Here is a 27,254-nt window from a genome sequence, read left to right as displayed (position 1 = left end):
AAGTTTTCACATTTTTACCCCTCCTTTTCTATTTTGCAATTCACGTCGAATTTCAAATCTGCTCAAGAAAGTACCAAATGAAACCTTTCGTTTTGATACATTAGAAAAAAAGTAATGTTGGCCCACTTGAGGAAAATATTATAAGATTTTCCCACCCTGGTCTGAAAAATACGCTTATCTTTGTAATTTTGTTTTTAGGAAATTGTATTGCATATAATGATTTAGTTCCTTTTGGAGTAACATAAATACACTCATAAAATATAGTAAAAGAAAATTTTCAATTAGTTTTACACTGTAAATAATTAATTATAATGTTATAAAAAAATGCTTGAAAACAAAAGTTGCGTTGTGAAACTCTCCAGTTCCAATGATGTAAAACTAAAGAAAGCAAAAAGATTTATGATCAGTAAACAAGTGGCTATTGTCCTTCCGTCAAACTTTTTTATGCAAACTTAACTTGATTGGGGTAAGGACGATAACTACACATATATACAGTATCTGTGCATTCGATTATGAAGGCTAAGAAAATATACAAAGTTTCAACTTTAAGCAGCGTTAAAAACCAAGGTTTTCAATTTACATTAACAAAACATGCCTTTATTATTTAAGTGACTTATGTGTGTAATATTGTTGAAGCTTAACATCACCTTGCATTTAATACTTTGTAATCCGGCTCTCATATTTAATTGCATCTTTCACGCGATCAGGTACTGCTAATACAATTTCTAATCATTGTTTTTAAATCAACGACATTATACAACATACATATCCATAATGTTTTCTTCAAAATTTGTAAGCGTGGTGTTTCTGCGCTGATTTACCATGGGTTTCAGATAATCAGAACAATTTTTTCTTGGGTGGGGTCTAAGGCAGTGGACCCAGATCCAGTGAATTTAGATAATTCATTTTAGTTATGGATGTATGGCAAGGTCTGACATCCTGCATGAACGCATATTCTGTACACAGAAGCTGCAGATTGTTGATATATGATACAAAGGCCTTTGTATTAGGTTAATGCACTGTCCACATCGTTATGTATCTTCAGCAAATTGTGTTGTATCAGCGCCTTTTTCAGGAATGCACTAATGTTGCTAGATATTAAAATTAAATTAAAAAAAAATTAAACTAGTCGGGAAGCCGGAAGATGGACGCTTCAGGTATGAAGGGTTTTGTGTATTCCTTTTATAAATACATTTGAGTGTTCATTTGTCCCATTAGTATAGCACGCACAATATATGCATATATTAGGTGAAAATATTCATATTCAAGTGATATTGACATTCAAAGTTTTAAATTTGCAAAGAAGCGGGTAATAGTGCCACCAAACTTGGTAGGATTATTCTCTATGTTGTAGCCTATATTACTGCAAAATTTTATTGCAAAAATCATGGCGCTAGAATGAACTTAAGGGAGGTTTTGCAGCCAATTGTCAAAAATTATAGTAATATACTATTATTAACTTTATTTGAACAAATATCAATATTGAGGGTATTTCAGAGCCTAGGCACCATTTAGAGGCAGCCTCCTGATTTTTTTTTCAGATTTTTGGATTGGGTAGTTTCTGGGAATAGGTCCGTTAAAGAGATGATCAGTTTCGACCCCTGGCACTCCCTACATTTCCAACAAATGAAAAAAACTAAACCGCCTTCGAAAAGTGCTAATCGAGACCTTTCATTTGATACTCCACATGACTATATTTGATGAAACAAAATTACACCCCTCTTTTGCATGTATGGGGACCCCCCTTAAATTCGACGTAAAAGTATATAACTCACTCTATGCGCGAGCGTTCACAGTTCCCACCTTTCCACCAAAGTTGGTGTTAATCGCTATTACCGTCTCCGAAAAAAATGCCTGTCACGGACAGACAGACAGTAAACTGATTTTAATATTTTGTTTTACACAAAACCCTTAAAAGGGAAAATTGGAAATCCGAAATAAAACCAAGAAAAAAATATTTTTAGTCAATTTATCTTTCTCCGTTAGTTCGAATCGTAATATTCGTGTAAGCGGACCCATGAAAGTCGCTGTTGTCGCATCGTTTCTGTTAACTTCGGCTTTTAGCTGTTCTCCTCCATTTTAATTCGTTTTCATACAATGTCTACGTAGAGTATGATGGTATATTTCAACGCCAGCGTCTCTAGTGTCATCCAGAATACCCTGGCAGTTCGAGCTTGTTGAAGCTTTCGTTTTTTCGAATACTCTGAAAAACCTCTGGTTTATCCCGAGCAATACTGAATTTTCTCGCTACTTCAGCTGACGACTTGGAAACGCCGACATTTAAGGCAATCGTAACATAGCTTGATATTCCCTCTTTCAAAATGGGCACAACTTGAATCTTCTATTTTATCTACTCTTTGCCCATTTTCTGTTAGTTTGCTGAGGTGTATATGCAAAATAAAATCATTTTTTTTGCTCACGTGTATCGTTAAGCGCACAGCAGCAAATAACTATTCTTTACCGAGAAAAACCACAAAAATTACGACTTTTAACCGAATGAAGCGACTGATAGGCAAATACCATTATCATTCTACTTTAACATCCTACTCTATTTTAAGTTTTCCTCACAAACAGAAACCTAGTGATATAGTAAATTTTTCCAAAAAAGTTCATCTTTCATAATTCGATGGATAGATATTGCAGATAATTAAAATGTCGAGGGAATCGGTTGATTAGCTTTACAGAAATTCACAAAGCAACGTGGAAAAATGTTATGTTGAGAAAAACGGGTTTACAGCTAATTTGCGGAAATTTAATTTTTACCCAATCTAGCCCATCTACGTTGCCTTACTTCTTTTACGAAGTTAAAACCGCAGGAAAAGGACACTTTAGAAAAGCTCGAAATATTAAAAAAAAAAAACAATTTTTGAAAAGTATTAGGGTTCGAAGACTCGTTAATGGGTGTGGTTATGGTATATGTACTATTTACTAAAAAAGTTCTTTAATTTTTGGGATGCTATACATAAGTTACACCCAATATTAATACTGACCTTGAGCAAGTTAACATTCCTAATAACGATAACAGAGCATACAATGCAGATATTAAATAATTAGTATTCATCAAAATCATAGACTATTAGAATCACCTTGAAACATAATACAAATGTAAACATCCTCCATATTAATGTAAACATCCTCCAACTAGAAAGCTAAGATTATAGAATGACTCATCACTTTATCTCAAACTTAGTATGAATTATCAATCCAAATCAATCAGAAGAATAAACAAAACTGCATAGTCAGCAGAATTAAACATGGATATCAAATTACTGAATATGCAAAATGCATTATCAGCATTTTGCATCCTTTGCCTTAGAATATATAAATATAGAGTGATAGTTCGAGAGCCTGTCTTTTTCACCAAGCAGTCTTACAGTATAGAAGTCTTTTACGTCTTTCTACGAAACAGTATTGACCGTCTTCTGTGGTCAAAATCATTCTATTAATCAAGTTATTCAGTTATTAAAGTTATTAATAATTAAGGGAGTTATACAAGTGTAATTATAATAATAAATAAAGTGTTACAAAAAGGACTGAATTGTTTAAAAGACCAGTTTCGCGAAAGAGACTTTAAACCAATTTTCTTTTCGATATATTACACCCAAGTAATATAACTCACGCAGTCAAGCAAATTTATTCGCAATCCAAATAAAAAATATATGATTATGAGTAGTATATGACTGACAGTGTTACTATTATTACATTAAATGTCAATATGGGTAACACTACCAATAACATATCAGAAAATATTCCTAACCAGAAAATAATATTTCTCTCCCTACCAATATCGGTATACGCCTATTCAAATGTGACGTTTCATGATAGATATTGCATTCGCAATATTAACAAATTCGGGCTTTAGTTTTCCCAATGGTGCCTTTACCTTTAATTGGTATTCGATTTTTAATTATATTTTATATATGTTTTGCAATGTAGTCGAATTATCGTATTGCCTTGCGATGGGATTGGTAATGGGTTCTGATAACTACAAAAGGCAGTTAATTCCTCCTTGTTATTAATATGGATAATTATAATAACATGTGTAGATATTGTGCTTTAAGGGCATTATTTACACTCAGAGCGCATTCAGTAATGCTTGTAAAATTGTGATTTGTCAGAAATTACACAACATATTGATTTGTGGTTCTTAAGGTTTTTTCTAAATCAAAATCTTATCAAAACCAACTTAACGAACTTTTCTCCAAAACGGCTGAATCGATCCAAACGAAATTTGGTGGACATGCGGAAACTATGAAATCCTACGTATACCGGAGGAGGAACGCCGGCGGGACTCACTAAGGCAGGACATTGCTAGACTGATTCAGATCAGCACTGGCAATGCCAGCCGACGGGTGAGAAAAAGTGCAGAGGATTTACCGGAACTATGCCATCCCCTGTGAGACACCCGTAGTTGAAATTCTGGACACACTAAAACAGAAACTTTCTGTCATATGCAGTCGGTTACGACTGTATGGCGAAAGTTATTGCAGACGTGTCCAGAATGCAACATACGCGAGGAACTAGCGGAGCTTTTTCAGATCTCTCAACGAATCCCAACAGAGCGCCCAGACAATACAGTTCTCGGTGACGGAAGCGAAAGAGTATTGGGGTGGACTTTGGGGATTACTTGCCCAGCATGCTCAGCACGCTGAGTGGATCATAGCCGAAGGCATCCGCCATGCCAATACACCTGGCATGAATTTTGCGGATGTTACCGAAGAGGAAGTTCGACGAGCCATAAACATCTCGAAGAACTGGAGGGGCCCAGGTCTAGATCGGGTGCAGAATTTCTGGTGTAAGAAATTTACCAGCGTATACAGTCGGTTGGCACGCAGTATAAATGAGGTCATGAGTCGGCCGGAGGAATTTCCACCTTTCCTCACTGCGGGGATTACCTACCTTATCCTTAAGAAGGACACGGTGCAGGACCCCGCAGACACAAGACCGATCACTTGCTTACCAACCCTCTACAAATTCATCACGTCCATTATTAGTAGAAGGATCAATGCGCACCTCGAGACCAACAACATTCTGTCCGAGGAGCAGAAGGGCTGCCGAGTTGGGTCAAGGGGTTCCAAAGAGCAACTTATTATCGACTCGGTAGTTGTAGGACAAGCAACTAGAGGCCAAAGAAACCTCTTCAGTTGCTATATCGATTATGCCAAGGCTTTTGATAGCGTTCTGCATACTTGGCTAATCGATATCCTACATCTATATCGCATTGATCGGAAACTAATAAAGTTTTTGGCGACAGTCATGGAAGGGTGGCATACCACCTTATCGGTGCGTACATCTGGGGGTGCTAATACTTCAGAGCCCATCCGTATACGGTTTTGTATGGCACTGAACCCCCTTTCATGGCTACTGAATGATGCTAGAGGGCATGGTTTTGCAATAAATTATGCCTACGTGCTAAGTGCGAACTGACACACTTGATGCACCTAGATGACATCAAGCTGTATGCTGGTACTGATAACCATCTTAGAAGTCTGTTGCGAATAATAGACATGTTCAGCCGTGATATTCGGATGGAGTTTGGATTAGACAATTGTCGAATCCAAGCCATCCGCAAAGGTCATCACGAGCCTCATGCCGGACATAGCATTGGTGACCTCCACATCGAAGCTATAACCGAGACAGACTTCTGCAAGGAACCTATGCTCAAGTTGGTGATCTGAAGGAAGCTCTGCTGTCCGAATTCCTGCGACGTGTAAAGCTGGTGCTGAAATCGCATCTCTCGGGGAAGAATAAAATAAGCGCGTTGAATCTATTTGCTATCCCTTCACTGGCTTTTGCATTCGGAATATTGCCGTGGACGAAGACCGATCTGGAAAACGTCCAGCGGCGGATACGGACAACTATGTCCAAATTCCGAATGCATCACCCAAAGTCTGCCGTGGAGCGGATGAACCTGCCTCGTGACATCGGAGGTAGGGGCGTGGTTGACGTGGCGGCACAGCATCATCGCCAAGTCGACTCGCTGCGCTTTTATTTTTACAGTAAAGAGCAGACGGGCCCCTTGCATGCGGCTGTCTGTAAGGCAGACTGTGGACTGACTCCACTTAACTTGAAGGATCGATCTTTCAATCCTCTGAGTGGAGTGAAGTCGGACCAAGAGCGGATCGATGAATGGAAGTCGAAGGCAATGCACGGTAAACACGTGAATTGTCTTTGGCAGCCATTTGTCGATTTGCATCTGTCGAACAGATGGCTGTGTGCTGGGGAGCTCTTTGCTGAGACGGAGGGGTTCATGTGTGCCATTCAGGATGGCGTGGTCGCCACCCGAGCTTATAAAAAGCTCATCATGAAAGAACGGGTGGAGAACGACCAGTGCAGAATGTGTGGTTCGGCGCTAGAGACGTTGGACCATCTCATTTCCGGCTGTACTGTTATGGCACCGGTGCAATACATCACCAGGCATAATGTTGTATGTAAGGTTATCCATCAAAACATTGCATATAAGCATGGGCTGATCACGGGAGCATGTCCGGTTTACCGATATGAGCCGGAAGCAGTACTTGATAGTTCTGCTTACAGCATGTATTGGGACCGGCAAGTTCTGACTGAACGCCATACCGCACACAACAAGCCTGACGTACTGTTAGTTAACAAGACGAGTCGCTCCGCGTATATTATTGGTGTTGCTATCCCCAATAATAGCAACATTGAACGAAAATACGTGGAGAAGAAGGTGAACTGTGAGCCATTGGCTCGGGAAATCAAAGAAATTTGGCGTCTCGAGCGGGTGGTTGTAGTTCCCATAATATTGTCAGCTACATGTATTGTACCTAAATCCCTCACGGCTTCCCTTGATGTCCTGGGACTTTCGCACAGTCTGGTTCAAACCATGCAGAAGTACACCATTCTGCATACGTGCTCGATGTTGTGGGGAGTATTCGACGGATTCTCCCACTGACCTACCACCGGCCACCACCACCAGTGCCCCTTTAGTTTTTAAGTAGGTAGGATCGTCCGAGCCTAAATGCTTGGCACCCAGTGCTAGTATTAGGTAAAATCGGGCATCTGCCGAGATTGTGATAACTCGGAAATAATAATAATCATTGGGCCAACAATCCATATTGGATAAGGGCCTTGAAGTGTGTTAGAGCACTTCATTCAAGACCGTAACAGTACACTACAGTACACTGTAGGAGGCAATATGGTCAGGATTGCGCTCGCCCGAAATTATAACTCTGATTTGACTCAGGTACTCATTCACAGCTGAGTCGACTGGTATCCGACGTCAAATTACGATACAAATTCTACTGCCACCAGTGAGATTTGAACCGCGACCTTCCGTACGACAGCCTTGTGCTCTAACCACTCAGTTATCCGGACACGCGCATAATACGGCCTATTTATAAAGAATTTACTTCTCCCCAGCCCTGTAAAATTTGGTGTGAAACAAAACTGAAAAATCTTAAAAACATTCACAATGGTGCATTTATACAAAATCTAGGTCCCGAAATATATCCCATTCCGATATCTGCTCAAATAAAGTTAATAATAACATATAACCATATTTTAAAAATTCACCCGAAAATCCCCCTTAAGTTCAACCTAGAAGTGCGAAATTTGCACCATTATAAGTAATAGTATAGTGCAGGCTTGAAGAAAATCCAACCATTATTAAAAATATTATAGAAGGTCAAAATTTTGTATTTCATGTAAATTTATCGCAATATAAGACGTTTATGACGGAGGAATTGAATACTTGAAGAAATATTTTAAATTTTTTGCTATGTAGGAATGGAAAAATGTGAATAGGAAATTTTTCATACAAGATGAACCTAAAATCTTTATACCCGATGCGTCCAACTTCCAGTATTCGGTCAAAGGATACTATAGGTCCCAGGGCGAAATGTGGATTGGTACCCATATAAAGCATAAAACCTGGGAAACGCCTGCTGAACCAGCACCAAAAGTTCTACTACCAAACACTATTTCCACCTCCACGTGGTGATCGCTGGGAATGGTTTCTTAATGGAAAACTGAAGACGAAGAAGATGAAGGCGAGTCTCCCGCGTCTAAAGGCGGGACAAATTGTACCAACTGGTCCTCCAGGCGGGGGGTTGGAAGACCCAAGTTACGAAGCCACAGAAGGAGCCTCGGACAGGATGGAGTATAAAACGACGAACCTGGTAACGACCACGGAATAACGATTTGCGCATTTTCTCATGGAACCTGCACTCTCCATATAGACCGAATGTTGCTGAGCAGGTAGCCGATACCCTGGCCCAATATAGGGCTCATGCAACAGCGTTGCTCTAGATACGCTATACAGGAACCGGTTTATTGGAGAAGAGCCACTACACCATATATTATAGCGGCCATCCAGTAAACAATGTACTCGGAGTAGGTTCCTTAGTAAGCTAAAAAATGAAACCAGCTGTTATCGACTTTGAAAACATAAGCGAAAGGCTATGTTCTCTGCGTTTGCGAGGCAAATTTAGAAGTATAAGCCTTATAAACGTTCACGGTCCTACAGAGGAGATTGCAGAGTCGGAGAAGGATACCTTCTACGAGGCAGTGGAGCGGACCCTTGAAGCCTGTCCCAAGTATGATAGGAAAATTACACTTGGGGATTCCTACAGTCAAGTAGGGACGGAGCTCGTATTCAGACGATACGTCGGCTCCCATAGCTTACATGGGGATAACAATGACGGACTGCGGATTATTCAGTTAGCATTATCGCACGAAATGGTTGTTGGAAGTACCTGGTTTGGCGGAACCACTTTCAACTGAATTGACCACATGTTGATTGAACGCCGCCACCTCTCAGCCTTGACGAATATCAGAGCATATAGGGGGTCCAATATAGACTCGGATCACTATCTCATTGGCATGGTGCTCCGAGCTCGAATAACAACACCACCCAGAATCCTCTCTGACAATCAGGTGAGAGTTAAAACTGACGCCATCCACAACACAGCCCTCCGCAACACCTATAAGGCGGAAATGGATGTTGCAATAACCGCAGCGAATAGATCTCCTGGAGATGAAATGATCTTCACAACCACCTGAAGAGAGCAATCATTGATACGGCCACAAATATACTTGGCCCCAGCCGTAAGAGAATTCAGAACGGCTGGTTCGACGATTAAATGTAAACTAGCAACGGAACGGAAGAATGCTCCATACCGAGTAATGTTGCATTCTCAAAGAACGCGGGCACGCGCAAAGCCCTACCAACAGCTCCGTCGAGCAGAGAAGCGATTTCACAGACGGAAAAATGAAGGCTGGCAGAGCCAAAAGATCTGTGAACTAGAAAAGCACAGGGAGCAAGCGCAAAAGGTGTGGAAGTTTTACCTACAAGTTAAAGGATGAAGCCTTGTACGTCTCGATGCTCATCCTGCCGAGACAAAAAGGGAAATCTGATTTTCAATAGAATGGGTATGTTGGAGCGATTGGTTGAGAATTTTGATGAACTGTTCAACAACGGTAATAACGGCGAGTTGGAGTTGCCGCCAAATAAAGGCGACGGAAAAATGCTGCCACCACCAAGCATGGAAGAAACAGCCCGTGCAATCCACCGGCGTAAAAACCATAAGTTGCCAGGATTCGATAAAATTACAGCCGAATTGGTTAAATATGGAGGCGACCAATTACACCAAGTTGTTCACCAAGTGATGCTCAAGGTGTGGGACAGCGAATCAATGCCTGACGACTGGTAATTAGACATTATCTGTCGCATACATAAAAAGGGGAATATTACGCAGTTCAGCAATTATGGAGGTACCACGTTGTTGAGTACCATCTATAAGATATTCTCCACTATCTTGCTAGGTTGGATAGTCCCATACACCCAGAACAACGAACATTGGCCCCATACCAAAGAGGTTTCACTCCATGCAAATCAGCCTCAAATCAGATTTTCTATCTGCGACAAGCGATATAGAAACTGTTGGAATATGGCTATCAGTTGCATCATCTTTTCATCGACTTTAAAGCCGCCTATTATGTTACAGTATAGCCAGTATCCCGACAAAATTGATAAGACTGACTAGGCTGACCCTGATCAATGTGTGAGGACAGTTAAGTCCTTGGGTTTTAACGTAGGTACCTGTCGTGGAGACTTAATCCTACGGTGTTCTTAAGACACGGATTGATTTTGGGACCACAATCAGAGCCCCGCTGTGACAAGCAACAACGGTACCAGTCTATGCAAGTACATGGCTTAACATTCATACTGGTGGATGCAAGACCTATTTTACCTAAATCTCTACCGAACTAAGGAGTACGGCACCTGTGTTGAAACGCAACACCACGCCGAGGCCCGAAGGTGTCTTCTCGCTTGAGCATCACCAACTGCCCCCATGAAGCTCTCACTAGGGGGCCAACCGCAAACAACCGAGCTGTACTCATAAACGACAGGAATTCTCCCGAAGTATAAGAGTCCAGGGGCTACCCGGTTCCCATGGTACCAGTATACCTCTGGTAAGGTTTCGTGACCGAAGCCACTTCAGATGAGTCCCCGTGCAGACTCAGGTCTGATCGCCCTAATTAGACCTTGGAGCATTCGTCTACTGCATCACGGCCGGCAAGCCAATGCGATGCAGCGGTTCCCGGTGCCATCGCGTGGAGGTTCTCTTCGGCCACTTGGTTTTGGTTCAGCCGACAGGGTTGCCGCCCCGTCTTCCTCCCGCCACCTCAGAACACCAATGTGTGAGGACAGATAAAAGCAACAGAATCACTCTCAAGACCATTCAACAACTCTCTAAGGCAAGGGGATGCCCTATCGTGTGTCCTCTTCAACCTGGCCCTCGAGAAAATGATTCGTGATGCAGAAGTAAATGCGAGAGGCACCATCCTCTTCAAGGCCACCCAACTACTGTCCAACGCCAACGATATCGACATTATGGGAAAAACAACCCGAGATGTACAGTCTACCTTCATCCAGATCGAGCAGGCTGCACATCAATGAAGGTAAGACTGAAGGTCAGCGCCGAAAACAAAAGAACGAACAGCATCGAATTGCACAGGTCAAACGGAAACAATAAAGATGAGAGACTACAACTTTGAAACCGTTGAAAATTTCTCCTATTTGGGGTTCAAAATCACAACCGATAATAGCTACGACGATGAAATCCGCGCACGGTTGTTGTCAGCCAACAGAGCCTATTTCAGTTTACAAAAACTGTTCCGCTCGAAACATCTCACCATAGGGTCAGTTCTTATGTATTCTCCGGAGACTTGGGTTCTTAGCAAAAAAACAACTGCGAAGTCTTCGCAGCGTTCGAGAGAAGAACCGTCTGAAGAATTTTTGGCCTCTTATATGAGGATGGACGATTCCGTAGCCTACGTAACGACGAAATCTATGAGCGATACTATGACCGTCAGGTTGTGGATAAAATCCGATTCAACAGGTTGCGGTGGGCGTGCCACTTAATTCGTATAGATGCGGATGATCCAGCCCGGAAAGTCTATAACAGGAATATTTATGGTAGAAAAAGAAGACGAGGCAGACCCTGCCTGAGAGGGAGCGATGACATAAGTCAGGACGCGAGACAGCCTTTAGGGATATTGAATTGATGGACCTCGGCGCAAAACCGGGATGTCTGAAGTTCCTTATTAAGGTAGGCCTAGACCAGATACCGGTTGTTGCGTCATTTATGATGATGATTCCTTATGTCCTAAACAAGGATGTCACTTTGGCCTAGCTTAGGGTCTAGTTTTTAAGTTTAAGTTTTTTATTGATGATAGTGTCTTACGCTAATACATGATAGATTAATTCTAGCTTATTAAGCTTAACTAACTTAACTTTATTTCAATGGGTGGCTATTACAATTGTTTGGCCTACCCGACCTTCTGTGTAATTCTTACGTTAATTGTATTGATTTAATACATGGATCTTCACATTTATTTTCAACTGATCTGAATTATTTCAAGACTGCGCTTGCACTAAAAGCGCCAGAAGGCATTACTTACTTACTTAAATTAACTAAGCCTAAACTTAATCTAACTTAATCTAACTTACTCTTAACAATAAATACTTAACCTACTATATACAATAGCACATTACATATCTTGTGCTTAGCCTCGATGTACCCCTACCAGGCAGGGAGAATCATATAGGGAAAGGATGGCGGGTTTAAGAGCTTCGCTCACTATTTGGCAGGGCCTTAGGTAGTTGGCCAATGGGAAGGTGCTACCCTGTTGGTAGAGTTGCCGGATTAGTGGATTTGGATGGTTCTCCGTTCTTTCGAAGAACCGTTCCACCAAGTTGAGAACGAATTCTCGAAGAGGTTGTACCTTGGCGCGCCGATATAATAATAATAATCGTTGGCGCAACAATCCATATTGGATCAGGGCCTTGAAGTGTGTTAGAGCACTTCATTCTAGACCGTAACGGTACACTACAGTATACTGTAGGAGGCAATGTGGTCAGCATTACGCTCGCCCGAGATTATTACCCTGATTTGACTCAGGTACTCATTCGCAGCTGAGTCGACTGGTATCCGACGTTAAATCACGATACAAATCCCACTACCGCCAGCGAGATTTGAACCGCGACCTTCCGTACGACAGCCTTGTGCTCTAACCACTCAGCTATCCGGACACACATACCGCACACATACGCCGATATACCTCGGCGTTTTTTCCAACCTTCTTAGTTTTCCAATTATAGGAAAGACCAGTGCAGTATCTTAATATCCGGCGTTCGAATGCCTCACATTTGGACATGGTTCGGGTGGAGCAAGTGATCCACGTGGGCGCTCCATAGCAGATAATGGGTCTGATCAGGGTCTTGTAGAGAGTCAGTTTGGCCTTGGTGCTGAGTCCTACCTTCTTTCGAAGAAGAAAGTAGAGCCTACTGAATGCACCGCGTGCCTTACCGATCGCGAGCTCAAGATGTGGCTTGAACTTAAGGAGTTCGTGAAGTTTAACTCCTAAGTACTTGATGGTCTGGGAATTGCTCACTATAGTGTTTCCGATCTTCATTTTCAAGCGTGTAGCTTTTCTATGGATTCCTCTAGAACCTAGGTATCTAGCTTTCCTCCGGAAGGTGCAGAATTGCGTTTTGGCCTCATTAATCTTAATGCCCCATGCCAGGTAATATTTGCCAAGGTCTTTCAAATACCTCTCGACCGCTTTGGCTGCCCTGTTGGGGTGGAGGCTTGAAGCGAAGATGAGTGTATCATCGGCATATTGAATGAGTTCGGTGCCGGTCTCAGGAGTTGGGACGTCAGCCGTGAAGATGTTATAAAAGGTGGGTCCAGAAATGGATCCTTGCGGTACTCCCGATGTTACCGACAAGAGATCGGAGAATTCATTCCCCACACTGACGTAGAAATACCTATCTTCGAAGAAGCTTAGTGCAATTCTAATGATCGGAATTGGGAACTCAAGATCTATCAGTTTGTAGATTAGTCCGTTTACCCATACGGAGTCAAAGGCCTTTTCTAAGTCTAATGCACATGCTACGGTCGGTTTATTATTGACGTTAAGTCTTGCTACGACGGTGTCGTGAAGGTAGCTAAGTGCATGTTGAGTTCCGTGCTTGCTGCGGAACCCGAACTGATGGTTCGGTATAATCTCTTTGAGGTTGCAATATTGGACTAGCCCGATTGTCCATGCTCTCTCAAAGAGTTTGCCTAAATTGGATAATAATGAAACGGGTCTAAAGTTGTTAGGCTCAGTAGAGAAGCCTTTTTTCCGGATCGCAATTATTTTAGCTACTTTCCAGGTGGTGGGAAAATAGCCATTATTTATGCAGTTATTAAATACTGCCAGCAAAAATTTGATGGAGACTCGGGGAAGTTGCCTAATTACGTAATTAGGAATTTCGTCAGGTCCGGCTGATTTTTTACCGTTTAGGTTTGAGGTCAAGGCGGTGAGTTGTGATAAACTCAGAAATTGTTGCGAATCCGTTGGTTTTACCGAGGAGTTCGTTTGGGAGAATGTTACTAATCTATTTGAATGCCTAGAGACAAAGTCGGCGATAGTTGTTTCAACCATCGACACTATTGCCGGGTTACTTTGAGGCGGAGGGGTATTGAGCTGAGACTCAAATGATTCCGCAAGGACTTGCGCCTTTCTGGCGTCTCCGCAGATTGGTTCCTTGTTCCTGGTAAGAACGAAATTACGGGACTTATTTTTCCCCGCTAGCCTATTTATATGTTGAAACATATCTGGCCCGGGTTTAATATCTGCGAGATTACGGGTTAATTCTTTATTGCGGAATTGCGCCACCATTTCCCGGATAATTGTACTCAGGCAATTAATCCGAGAGAGCAATGCTTTGTATTCACCATTAACTTTATTTCCATTTTTATGGAAGTTGCGCTTGAGGTTCCTGCGCCAAATCTATCTGACCTTCATATGTAGCATGATATCATGCGGGAGTTTGTTGTATACAAACTCATCGACTTTGATAAGCCTGGTATTTCTGCGTGTAGCAGTATTGATGGCGTCCGTGGCCAAAATGATTGCTTCGTCGATTTCTTTGTCCGACAGATTGCGATCTGTAGCGAGTTTCTTCAAGTTCAGCCTTGGTGCTAAATCTGACTTGAATTTGTCCCAATCAGTGTGGGCGAATGACCTGATGGTTATCTTAACTCGCTTCTGCAGTTGTGAAGTTGAGGCCATTTTGAGTTCAACTGCAAAATGGTCGGACATACCTGGCAAGGTTTTACAGGAAGTTACCTGAAAACTTTGCTTGGTTTCATCAGACAGCAGGAAAAAGTCAATGATGGATTGACTAGCGGGTCTTGTCGGCGAATCCGGCGAGACCACCTCAAGGTTGGCTGGCGTGAAAGGGTCGTGGATCCAGTTATACAGGGTTTTCCCATTTAAATTTTCTGCCTTATCGCCCCAGGATTTGTGCCGTGAGTTAAAGTCGCCACCGAAGATAAGATATTTTGATTTTAACTGGAGATCGCCCAAGACTTTTAAGTCATGGCCCAGTTGCTCACTTGGGGAATTGTATTTGAAATAAACGGAAACTACCAAAATCCGTTTATTATCGGTAGTTTTAACTATTGCCGCTGCAGCGGAACAGACTAGTAAGCCCTCGATGACGACTTCTTCAAAATGGTAGTCTTTTTTTACTAGAAGGGCAGCGCCCGTGTTGCTGTTATGCCGAATAGTGGTATATCCGGTGAAATTGACATTATGTCTGTGGTTTAGGTGGGTCTCCGAAACGCAGAATATGTCTGCTTTCAGAGTATCAACCAACGCTTGGGCAGTGGCACGTTGGGCGTGTGAGACCAGGGACGCGGAGTTAAATGTGACTATATTTAGCTCCATAAGTTCATGAGTAGTTGGATTGCGGCAATCTGCCGCTGCTCATTTGTTTGGGCGGAAGCGAGGCTTTCGACCAAGTTCTTGAAGGCCAGTTTGTTGCCTTGTGGAGCTTGAGGTGCAGCTCTAGGAAGAGTATTCCTAGCTGCTTGGGCGTATGATACACCTGGCCGGGACAAGCTTTGTGACATCTGTGTCACCGTTTGCTTGGTCCTCGCCGTTTCTGCATTTTTTCGCGCCCTGCCAGCTTCCCTTCTGGCAACCATATCTTTGTATGCCGGGCATCCGCGGTAGTTGGCAGGATGTCCGGTCTGGCCGCAATTGCAGCAATGCGGCACCTCCGCCGATGGTGTGGGGCATTCCCCGCGAACGTGTTTCTTTGCGCACTTCACGCACCTGTGCACAATGGAGCAGTTAGGGGCAATGTGCCCGAAGTTCTGGCAGTTGTAGCACTGCACTTCTTCAATTGGCTTGACTTTCTCAAGCGAAATCTTCTGGTGAAGTATATACTTTATTTTTTGTACTTCACTGAGCTCTTGGGAGGGCTCGAAGGTGGCTATGAAAAGTCCCGATTGAGACCTCATCGGGAGTGCCGGGTTCTGGCTGTGCAGAAGCTTATCTGCACGCGTAATTAGATTGGCCACAGTTTTCACTTTTAATTGCGGGTAATCTTCATTGAGTTCCCGCAATATGTCTGCTGGGTCTGTCTCCCTGTGGAGACCGCGAATAACCAGCGACTTTGTTCTAAGGGTCGGTGGGGTGCTGGTGGTGGCGTGAAGCCCTTTCTCTCTTATGAGAGCGAAAATTGCAGCATGGTCTTCTACCGTCTCGGCGAAGATGAGGGTCTTATCGGCCCTCGTGTTCTTCAGGGTTGCTTTCAACCCTTTTTCCTTCAGAAGTTTCAGGAACTGCGGTACATTTAGTCTGTACCCAGTTATCGGGGGAATTTTGAGTTTCTTAGGGGTGGCCGCTTGGGGAGAGGATTTTGGGGTGGTTGGTGGGGCACTTACAGTGATAGCACTAACCTTAGTCTTATTTGATGTCTTCTTTTTTCGGACGACGAAGTTGAAGGGGTCTCCTTCCTCCTCCTCGATGATGACCTCCGGGCACATGCCGTCATCTTCTTCGCTTTGCTGCTCCTGTCGTTGCTGCTGCTGCTGCTGTTGTCGCTGCTGCTTCCTCTGCTCCTGTTGTTGTTGTCGCTGTTGCTTAATTAGCTGCTGCTGTTGCACTTCTTGCTGTTGGACCGGCTGCTTCGCGGCCATGTTAGCTGCTTTTAATTCAGCCATCTGCTGCTGCAGCTCCTTGATGAATGCCATCTGGCACTCCAACTGCTGCGCCATGTCGGCCTTTTCTTGTTCCAGCTCCGCAATTCGCATGAGGAGGCTCGAGTTCCCCTCCATCATTGTTGCAGGGCCCGTGGCTCCCTCCTCTTCGGACGAAATTTCGTCCGGTAGCACTAGCTTGGTCCTCTTGGCGGACATTATCGTCCCCAAGCCCGTCCTCGGTTGGTGTCGAATTCACTGAAATTGAAATTTAAAAATACGTTATATTTACTAGCACTATAGTATACAGTGTCTCAATAATTTGAGATGCACTGTATGGCAACGGAACGATACTTCCTTGGATGTTTTCTCCACACTCGAATTCACTTTACTTTCCACTTTTACGTTTTCGTACGTTTTACGTTCACTATAAATTAGCGGATGCTCTCTCACAGGTCTGCTCGCTACGAAGATTCGAAGCGAACTGATCTAGCTTAGGGTCAAACTACTGGCGGTTTTAACTTGGATGATGAGTTACCTATGTATGTACAAATATATCTATCTGCATTACCTACCCGCAAACTTCATTAGCACGTGTATATACTCACATACACGTATGCCTGTCTAGAATAATTAATATTGACATACAAATAACCAACAAACCTAAAATAAAATGTTTCTTTGTGACCCCCTGTTAATGTGAGCTCATTTTGTTGTGGTATTGGCGAACTAATAGTGGATGATGACGCCATACACGTTGAAGAATGCATGAAATTCATAACAAACTGCAAAGTTTCACCCTCTATAACTTTCTTAATAACAGTTGTATTGCAAATGCAAAATTTTGTAGTTCTAGCAACTTAAGGGGGGTTTCCGCTAAATTTTTAAAATATGCTAATATTTTATTGTTGACTTTATTTATGTAGATATTGGACCGCGATGTATTTTGGGGCCTAGATTTCGTTTGGATACATTTTTTCAGATTTTTCGGTTGGATCGGTTTGGAGAACGAGACCTGTTACACTTTTTAACTGTCATTTTTTGAGCCTTCGCTCTCCTACTTTTTAACGGATATCAAATATAGAACCAAGACTAGATTCCGTGAAAAAAAGTTTCCACCCTCCATCCACATGTATGGGGAGCCCCCCTTAACATTAACCCTTAAATGGCGCCCCTTGCTGTTTCTGAGGGGACATCAGAGCACACGCTTCCACCAATTTTCGTGGCAACCAGTCCAGCCGTTTCCGAATAAATCGGGTGTGACAGACGGGCAGACAGAGGAGTTGCAGATCTCCCATCAAGCGCATCCCTTCGTGTGAATACGGGAATGCTCGGCGGATGCGTATGAATATATACTTGTGCGCATTCGAAGGTGTGCGTACATGGGCATGTTTATGTGCAGGTCAGGTAGGTGGGAGAAAAACGCCCACCCCTGGGTAAAAATGGCTATGGGAAGGTTACCCAGAATAATAAACCAATATGGACGACGGGAAGGTGTATAAACTTAGGATGCAGCGGCTCGGAACCCCAGTACCGACAGCTTTTGGAAGTGGGCAAGCAGGCTCCCGGTTGCCGATATCACTCGACTGCAGTGCCTCCGTGGTAGAAACTTGGCCACCGTGGCATCTAATGTTACAAGCAGCTTAGACATGGAGGTTTTTAAACGAAGCACACCGCTCCCTAGAACACCCATAGCAAACGCGCACGTCGCGGACATCTAGCGAGAGTGTGCACAAATGAGGTTGAACGCTCTAGGCGACCCAGATGTTGTGGTGAACCAGTTCACATTGCTTGGGATTGTAACAAGGATCCCAAATGCATTTTTTGTGATGGAAATTAGGGCCTGTTTAACGGTCATATTGCCTGAAGCGATAAGTGTTCCGAGTTCAAAATGACACTAAGCGCAGCGAGAAAATAAGGTCGGTCTAAATCAACTTCAATCACTTTAGGGTCGCGCAAGATCTGCTCTCGCAGACCACCCATGAATCAGAGTGCAAATGGCTATAATAAGCGAGTCCTATAGAAACCCTAACAATAATGTATCGGTAGCCAATCCAACCTTGTCTGCATGCGGGTACCAAGCCGTACAGGAATGTAGACGGCAAATACGTCCGCAGCTGCTAAGCATATCCAAGTCTGGCGTTGGCCGAATTCGAGGACATGGTGGACAGATTGGTTCTGAATGCAAAAGGATGGAAACCAAAATTTATCGCCGGTGATTTCAATCTATGGGCCACAAATTGGGAAGGTTTACTAACGAATGCAAGAGACCATTGTCACTCGGAGACTTTCGCGCAATTAAATATGGCTATCGATAGTGAGGTTAATACTGACCGAAAAGGGGAGTCCGGTTTCGTTGTGACTTTTGTTAGTCCTTTACTAGCTCACGATATGTTGTGGAACGTCAATGAGCTTACAAGGAAGCCCGAAGAAACGTGAAGCTGGCGATACAATGAAGCAAGGGGGACTGCTGTGTGTTGTTGCCTAAACCTAGCATGCCCCCTGGTGAACCATCTTCCTACAGGCTTATGTGTCTATTGGACACTATGGGGAAACTGTTGGAGAGAATAATCGACAACAGATTGCTTCCGGCTGTAGAAAGTCTGAGAGGCTTATCAGACCGAAAATTCGGTTTTCGTATGGCCAGTTCAACGGTCGACGCCATTAAATCGCCCATAGTTTAGTTGAAAATGCGATGCATGGAAGGGGTGGCACTAGCAAGTATGTGCTATGATTACCCTTAACGCGCAAAATCTGTTCAACTCTGCCAGTTGGAACCTTATCAGGAGGTCATTGGCGGTGATTAGTGTACCCAGTTACTCAATTGCGCTAGTCGACAGTTACTTCACGGATAGAAGGATTTGGTACGTCACGGACAATGGAACCAAAGAATACATTGTCCCCGCCGGTGTTTCACAGGGCTCCGGGCTGGAACTGCCATTGTGGAACATCATATATAATGATATCATCCACGTCCAAGTTGTTAGCGAGGCCACAGTAGTGGATTACGCCGATAACATATGGTTGCTGGAAAAGATCGGGCGGATGTGGAATTATATTCATCGGAAGCAATCACTGCTATAAAGAAGTGGCTGAAAGATGCAGGTGTTGCACTCGCACTCCCGAAGCGGCGTAAGCAAACCGTCGTCCGTATCAGAATGGGGAAGTACATCATCACTTCAAAGTCAGCAATTAAATACCTTGGAGTGATGATAGATTCGAGGTTGAATTTCAAGCAGAACTTACAAAATGTTCGCACCAAGGCGTCCAATGTTAGCATGGCCATAGCAAGGATGTTGATGATCATCATTAACGGCGCAACAACCGGTATCCGTATTGTACCTCTTGCATTTACCTTTCACTACGGATCACTTTCTCGAGGGCCAGGTTAAAGAGGACGCATGATAGGGTATCCCCTTGTCGTAGACCTTTGTCGATGTCAAATGGTCTTGAGAGTGATCCTGCTGCTTTTATCTGGCCTCGCACATTGGTCAGGGTCAGCCTAGTCAGTCTTATCAATTTCGTCGGGATACCGAATTCTCTCATGGCCGTGTACAGTTTTACCCTGGCTATGCTATCATAGGCGGCTTTAAAGTCGGTGAATAGATGGTGCAACTGATGTGCATATTCCGAAAATGTTTCCATCGCTTGTCGCAAAGGGGAATTCTGATCTGTAGCTGATTTGCCTGGAGTGAAGCCTCTTTGGTATAGGCTAATGATGTTCTGGATGAAGAATATCTTATAGATGGTACTCAGCAACGTGATACCTCTATAATTGCTACACTGCATGCTATCTCCCTTTTGTATGTATGGGACAGATAATGGCTCTTTGCCAATCGTCAGGCATTGATTCGCTGTCCCACACCTTGAATACAAGTTGATGAATCACTTGGTGTAATTGGTCGTCTCCATTTTTAACCTATTCGGCTGTAATTCCATCGGCTCCCGTCGTCTTAAGTTGGTGGTCTGATTGTTCAGTAGTTCATCGGAAATCAGATTTCCCTCTTTGTCTCGGCAGGATGAACATCGAGGTGTGTAAGGCTTCATCCTGCTGACTTGTTGGTAAAACTTCCGCCTGGTGCGGTTGCTCCCTGTAATTTTTGAATTCACAGACCTGTTGGTTCTCCTAGGCTTCTTCCGTCTCTGAAGTCGCTTCTCCGCTCGCCGGAGTTCGTAATAAGTCTCCGTGCGTGCCCGCGTTCTTTGAGAATGCAGCATTCTTCCGTTCCGTTGCTAGCTTACATTCATCGTCAAGCCGTTCCGACTCTTTTTGCGGCTGGGGCCAAGTATGTTTCTGGCCGTATTTATGATAACGTTCTTCAGGTGATTGTGAAAATTATTTGCTGATGGTTCACCTCCAAGACCTCTGTTGGCTGCGGTTATTGCGGTATCCATTTCTCCCTGATATGTCTTGCGGAGGGCTGTGCTGTGGATGGCTTCAGTGTTAACGCTCACCTGATTGTCAGAGAGGATTCTGGGTGGTATTGCTTTAGGCACGGGAGACTCGCCTTCATCCTTCTCCGTCTGCAGGTTTTCGTTAAGAAAGAGCTCCCAGCGGTCAACACGTGGAAGTGGAGATAGTGTTTGGTAATAGAGCTGTTGGTGTTGATTCAGCAAGGATGATGCCAAATGTTAAGTGCCCGCGATACACTGGTAGACTGCTTATAGTTGGAGTGGTGAGCTCAATACTACTGTACGCAACGCCAATTTGGTCAACTGCATTGCATACCGCATGTAATGCTCGAAAGATGAACGAGGTGTTTAGAAAGACTGCCCTGAGAGTGTGCTGCGGTTATAGAACTATCTCGGACGAAGCAGCCTATGCAGTAGCCGGAATGATGCCGATGGACATTTTGACCGATGAGATGGCACCTATTTATGATGGACCCGATTCTTCCTCTGATCGGCAAATGAAAAATGCCGAAAGGAAGGAATCCTTAAGCAGGTGGCCGCAACATTGGAAACAGGCGAAAAGGGTCGATGGACCCACAAATTGATTTGCTGCATCGCCGAGAACGCATGGTGAGATATACTATGATCTCCTGGATGTTTACAATCGGTTTCGTTTCATATATAACTCTCTCAACGCAAATTCAATCAAAAAATCTAAGTTGAAATACCGTAAGCTCGCACTTCGGGTATAAAGATTTTGTGTTCATCTTATGTAAGAAATTTCAGCGCACATTTTTCTATCCGTATATAGCTACAAATCCAGCATAATCCTTCATATTTTTACAAACTACGAGACATACGTACATATTACAGCCATAGATATTACGCTCACTCTAAACAAACAAACTGCCTATTTCCCAATACTGTACATATATATGCACGTATATAAATTGATGGTACCCGTATTTCCAATTTACTTCGTTCGGAAAAGCATACATATGTACATATATAGTACGTATATTAAATACGGCTGGTTTAATGTATAAATATATCTATCTGAATTAGACACTACCCGCAAACTTTATTAGCACGCATATACTCGCTGGGTAAATTTCTAAACTGTGGAAATATACTATTATTAACTTTATTTGTGTAGATATCGGAACCGGATATATTTTGAGGCCTAGATTTCGTAGAGATGCACCACTGTGATGTTTTCCAGATTTTTCGGTTAGATAGATTCTGAGAATGAGACCTGTTACACTTTTTGATGTCATATTTTGAGCCCCCTCCCCTATGTTTCACCCGATATCAAATACGGAACCAGTTTCGAAAAGTGCTAATTAATTTGATACCCCACATGGCCACATTCTGTTAAAAAAGAAAATTTGCACCCTCCATTCACATGTATGGAAAACGTCCTGAAGTGCCAAGCTTGGAATTTCTGAAATGCTATTTCTTCAGTAACAAAATCGAGAATGAAAGCATTCTTACTTAGTAAAAAATTTCGCGATCATGTCTACATGACTTTTGTATGTATTACTGTTTCATTTACTGTCTCACTTATATTATATATCATATAATATACATATAAAAATACTTTACACTGTTCTTAAGGGGGGAAAAGAAAACATCTTCAAGAAAACCAACCAAAAACATTCTGGAAATATTTAATTTTTCTTTGCCATATTATAATAAAGCATCTGTGATACTCGGGGGTGAAAAATTGGACTTCTGGGAAGGAACCAACTTTGTGCACATTTACCTGCCGTTGGCTTCGCCAAATGTAAAAAGCTGCCTAATTTAATTAGTATTCTCAAATGACCTAAAGGTGAACTGTGGCTACTTTATGTATATTCGATTTGCTTGAACACCAGAATTTCAATCACAGGTTAAAAGAATTTGTTTTCAGAATTCTAGCATCAAAAATTTTCCTAAATCATTTAATTGCTTAAATTAATTCTGCAATAGGCTTTCCAGTGAAATATTCAAAGTCCCTTTATTTGAAGCTGAATCTGCCATGAAAGGTGCTATTCAACTTGTTAGTATGAGCACGCCTTTTCAAGATTTAGGGTAGAACACAAAAGGTAACAGACTATAAGGGTGACTTGTTCTTGTCAAATTAGCAATGCAAATATCCGAGAAAAATCTATCTACAGGACATGATGCAGCAGTAGAGCAAATTTAGCTGGAAGTTAATGCCTTTCAAGGAAATTCAATTCGTACCCAGTCTGTGCGTTCATCAAGCTATCTTTTTCGTTCGTAATTCGTTTACTTCATAAAGCAAATCAAATCTATTTCATGAATAATTTTAATTTTCCTTCAATGGACAATGCTTTCCTGGTGCTTCTACAATCACATTTCCTGTGGACAAGTGGTATATTAGCGATCAAGTGGATTCATGGTGAAGTAATGCTTCATGTATCAAAATTACCGAATTTCATTCAATTCTTCGATTTGTTTACATTCCCGAAAAAAAGACTTCCATTCATGTATGGCGAGGGTTATTTTTGTGGATGTGTTATCGTTGCCGGAAGGGTTACAAGAATGGAAGTAATTTTCATGGGGAAAGTGGCTTTTTAATGATTCTAATTAGTTGAATGAAATCCTGCAGCCTCGATAATGTGAAATTGTGAAATTTGAAAAGTTAAATGCCTACGAACGAATCTGTTTCAATTTCCTAAGGGCTCCTCCAAGAGCATGCACTCCTTCTTGACTGTACTGGACGATGTTCTTCTAGAGAGACCCTCGTTGCGCGGTGAAAGTGACACCTTTGCTTAATGTATTGATGTGTTGATACATTCAGGTATATAAAAAAGAGCGTTATCACTTTGTTAAAAAAATGACCATTAAAAAAAAATAACAAACAGCAAAAGTATTGCCACCGAACTTTGCTCAATGTGTTCAAAGATAAGAAAATTCATTAGAAAAAATAAACAAGTCGGAAAACCGGGTATGAAATGTTTTGTGTATTTCTTTTATAAAGACATTCAAAATCTTGAATTTGCAGAGAAGTGACAATTTTGTCCTATTATAACTTTGTTAGTAATAGTGCGATTTCCACGAAACTTGGTAGGTGGTCTCTATTATTTCGGAACCTAGGTAACAGATAGTGGCAGCCTGTTGATTTTTTTAGATTTTTCGGTGGGGTAGTTTCCGAGAATGGGTCCGTTAAAGAAATTATCACTTTCGACCCCCCGCACTCAGAACCTTTCCAACAAAGGTCAATACTAAGATCGGCTTCTGAAAGTGCTTATCGAGACCTGTCATTTGATGCGTGACGAGATTTGGGCAGAAAAAATTACACCCCCGTTTTGCATGTACGTGGAACCCGCCTTACATTTGACATAAAAGAATATAACTCACTGTATGCGTGAGTGTTCACAGTTGCCACCTTTCCACCAAAATTTGGTGTCAATCGCTATAAACTTCTCTGAGGAAAATGCGTGTGATGGACAGACAGACAGGCAGACAAATAGATGCACAGACAGCCTGTGAGGAGTTCCCAGATCTCCCATGAAGCGCGACCCCAGTTGACGGAGGGGCATACCTGTTGATGTGTAAATGTGTGTTCATGTGCTTTCTTTTCTGACTGCGCATGGGCTAGTGTTTGCTCATCTCTGGTGCTTAGACCAAAATGGCTATGGAAAGGATACCCAGAACATAAAACCACCATGGAAGATGAGAGAAAGAGTAAACTTACGGTGCAGAGGCTCAGAACCCCAGTACCGGCGGCTTTTGTGAGTGGGCAAGCGGGCTCCGGGTCGTCGATATCACTCAACCGCAGTGCCTTGATGGTGGTGAAGTGATTTGGATCTGGAAAAGGACGTGTTCAAGCGAAGTACGACCTTACCGAGAACACCAGTATCAAGGCCAAACAAAGATAAGCTGAAGACAGATCGTTGGTCGACAAAAACCCTGATAACACCCACTGAATATGTTGAAGATGCGCGACAGCAGCAGGTACTCCAGGACCAAGAAAGGGATACATTCAAAAGAAGCTCGTCAACTATGAGATCTCCACCAATGCCACAGACGGTTACAGATAAAGTACAGGCAAGGTCAATAAACGACAAAAAAGAGGAGCGTATAAAAGGAGTAACCCTGTAAGGGCTTATAGAGAGCAGAGGCCCGATCTGGAGGAATTACCCTTCACCCAGCATGGGGCAAAAATAGTTGAGCTGTCCGAGTTTATCAAGGACAAGCACAAGGTGCACTAAGTCATAAAGAATATGGTCAGGCCTATTAGAATCCTCTATAATAGATCGCAGATGGAGGAAACGAATACTAAGGCTACGCCGAGACCCGCTGTGCCAACAGTGTCACAAGCGACCCAAGTGACGCCTAACCGTACTACCATCGAATTACGGCGAAATAAACGAGTACATGAAAAAGAGGGGCATCCTCTAAATAAGGCAGGCGCCTAAGAAAAAAACAAGTCGGGACCCCGGAAGCTGGACGCTTCAGGTATGAAAGGTTTTGTATATTTCTTTTATAACGACATTTGAGTATGAATTTGTCCTATTAGTACGTATATTATGTGAGAATATGCCCTTTCGGGTGATATTGACTTTCAAAATCTTGAATTTCCAAAGGAGTGAAACTTTGATCTATTATAACTTTGTTAGTAATAGTGCGATTTCTAACAAACTTGGTAGGATCAAGCTCTATTTTATAGCCTACATGACTGCAATTTCGTGTTGCTAGGATGAACTTAAGGAGGGTTCTGCAGGCATCCATTTGTTTAAGCGTCAAAATCACTGCTGATTTTTCGAGAGGACCGTCCTACCGCGTCGACTGAGGTGGACGCCCTAGCATTTTGCCGAGACTTTTTAAATGGCATGAGCATCTTGGTAACGACTTTGAGTTGGTCGGCCTGTTGCGGCTATATAACTATACTTATATTCTAAGTCTCTTTGCATGTATGGAGAGCCCCCTTAAACTCAACCCAAAATTATGCTATTCATTTCATGTAAAAAGGTTTACAGGCCGCATATTGTCACAAAATTACATGTCAATAAGCTCGGAATTGAGTTTGACAGACAGCCTGAAAATAAATCGATTGAATAAGGTTTACACAAAGCCTTAAGATTCGGCATTAGCACGGAATTAAACCACTGACTCTTCAAGAATTCTGTTAACCTGAACGAATTTTTCTTCGAAGCCTAGGAATTAGAACGATTTGATATTGAAGCTAGAGGGATTCGTGAATGAATCGACTCAAATGTTCCAATCAGTTCTTTCATGTGAGTCATGCGACCCATCATAAAAAGGCGAACCGCCACAAAAGTTGCCGAACGGCTTCAATTAAAGCGACAAGCACGATGAGCATGCTACTCATCTAACTCGATTCGATTCAAACATCATTGATGTTGCTGATATTGAGTGGTTTGTTAATGCAAGTACTTGCACATGCATATATATTTTAATTTAGTAATTTTAATATTTTTACATAGAACCCTTGGTAATGCTCTGTTACGTGGAACATTTTTATTATTATGAACTTGAAGCAAAAACTGAAGATCGATTAGTAATGTAAATATACTAATCTAGCTTTGCGTAATTTGCCCATGATTATACGTTCGCCTGTATTATACGTTCGTTGCTAATGAGTGTCTTCAGTCAGTTTGCTAATGTATATATTTCCTACACATGTAAGTTGTTTGAGATTACGATTTACACTACAAATCCTCAAAACCATCAGACAGTAAATCGAGATGCACTTCTGTATTGGTATGTAATTGCACTTGTGGCTCATCATTATGTCCGCTGTGATATTTTGACAAAATTAGCGACCATTTTTCCTATACTAGCAAGAGGACCCTGGATAGATCTAAGACTTTGCAACAATTGGTTGAAGATCCTGCATCAGATTAGAGCTAAATGCACGCTAGTACAAGAATTGTTTTGTTTAGATATAAGTTACTACTTGAAAATAAATCCTAAGCAACCTAAATGTGCATATAATGTTCCTAAACAATGGTGCTAAAATTTATTCCACCATTACGGATTAACAAATCATAGACTTCGGTCAGGAGGATTTTCAGCCAGGATGTATCTTCCGAGTCCGGAAACGGCTGAACCAATTGTTCACGTAAATTTTTCGCACTCTTAAGTGCCGTCCGTTGTCCGTTGTCCGGATAGCTGAGTGGTTAGAGCGGAAGGCTGTCGTACGGAAGGGCGCGGTTCAAATCTCACTGGTGGCAGTGGAATTTGTATCGTGATTTGACGTCGGATACCAGTCGACTCAGCTGTGAATGAGTACCTGAGTCAAATCAGGGTAATAATCTCGGGCGAGCGCAATGCTGACCACATTGCCTCCTAGTGTACCGTTACGGTCTTGAATGAAGTGCT

At 42.5% G+C, this 27,254-nt stretch overlaps 2 protein-coding genes across 2 annotated transcripts in view; one reads left to right on the top strand and one right to left on the bottom strand.

Moving 5' to 3' along the window:
- LOC119651407 (patj homolog) overlaps positions 1-27,254 on the top strand; it is a 158,188-nt gene that overhangs the window by 102,105 nt on the left and 28,829 nt on the right. The window lies entirely within an intron of this gene.
- LOC119652077 (putative uncharacterized protein DDB_G0274435) lies at positions 1,007-16,727 on the bottom strand. Its single transcript, XM_038056015.1, has 2 exons — positions 16,174-16,727; positions 1,007-1,091 (listed from the first exon to the last, which is right to left on the bottom strand). The coding sequence occupies exons 1-2, from the start codon at positions 16,725-16,727 to the stop codon at positions 1,007-1,009; spliced, it is 639 nt and encodes a 212-aa protein (XP_037911943.1).

Source organism: Hermetia illucens, chromosome 3 (assembly GCF_905115235.1).
Source record: "Hermetia illucens chromosome 3, iHerIll2.2.curated.20191125, whole genome shotgun sequence".
Lineage (NCBI taxonomy): Eukaryota > Metazoa > Arthropoda > Insecta > Diptera > Stratiomyidae > Hermetia > Hermetia illucens.
Note: the sequence above shows the minus strand (reverse complement) of the source record. Positions and strands in the feature narration are given on the sequence as shown.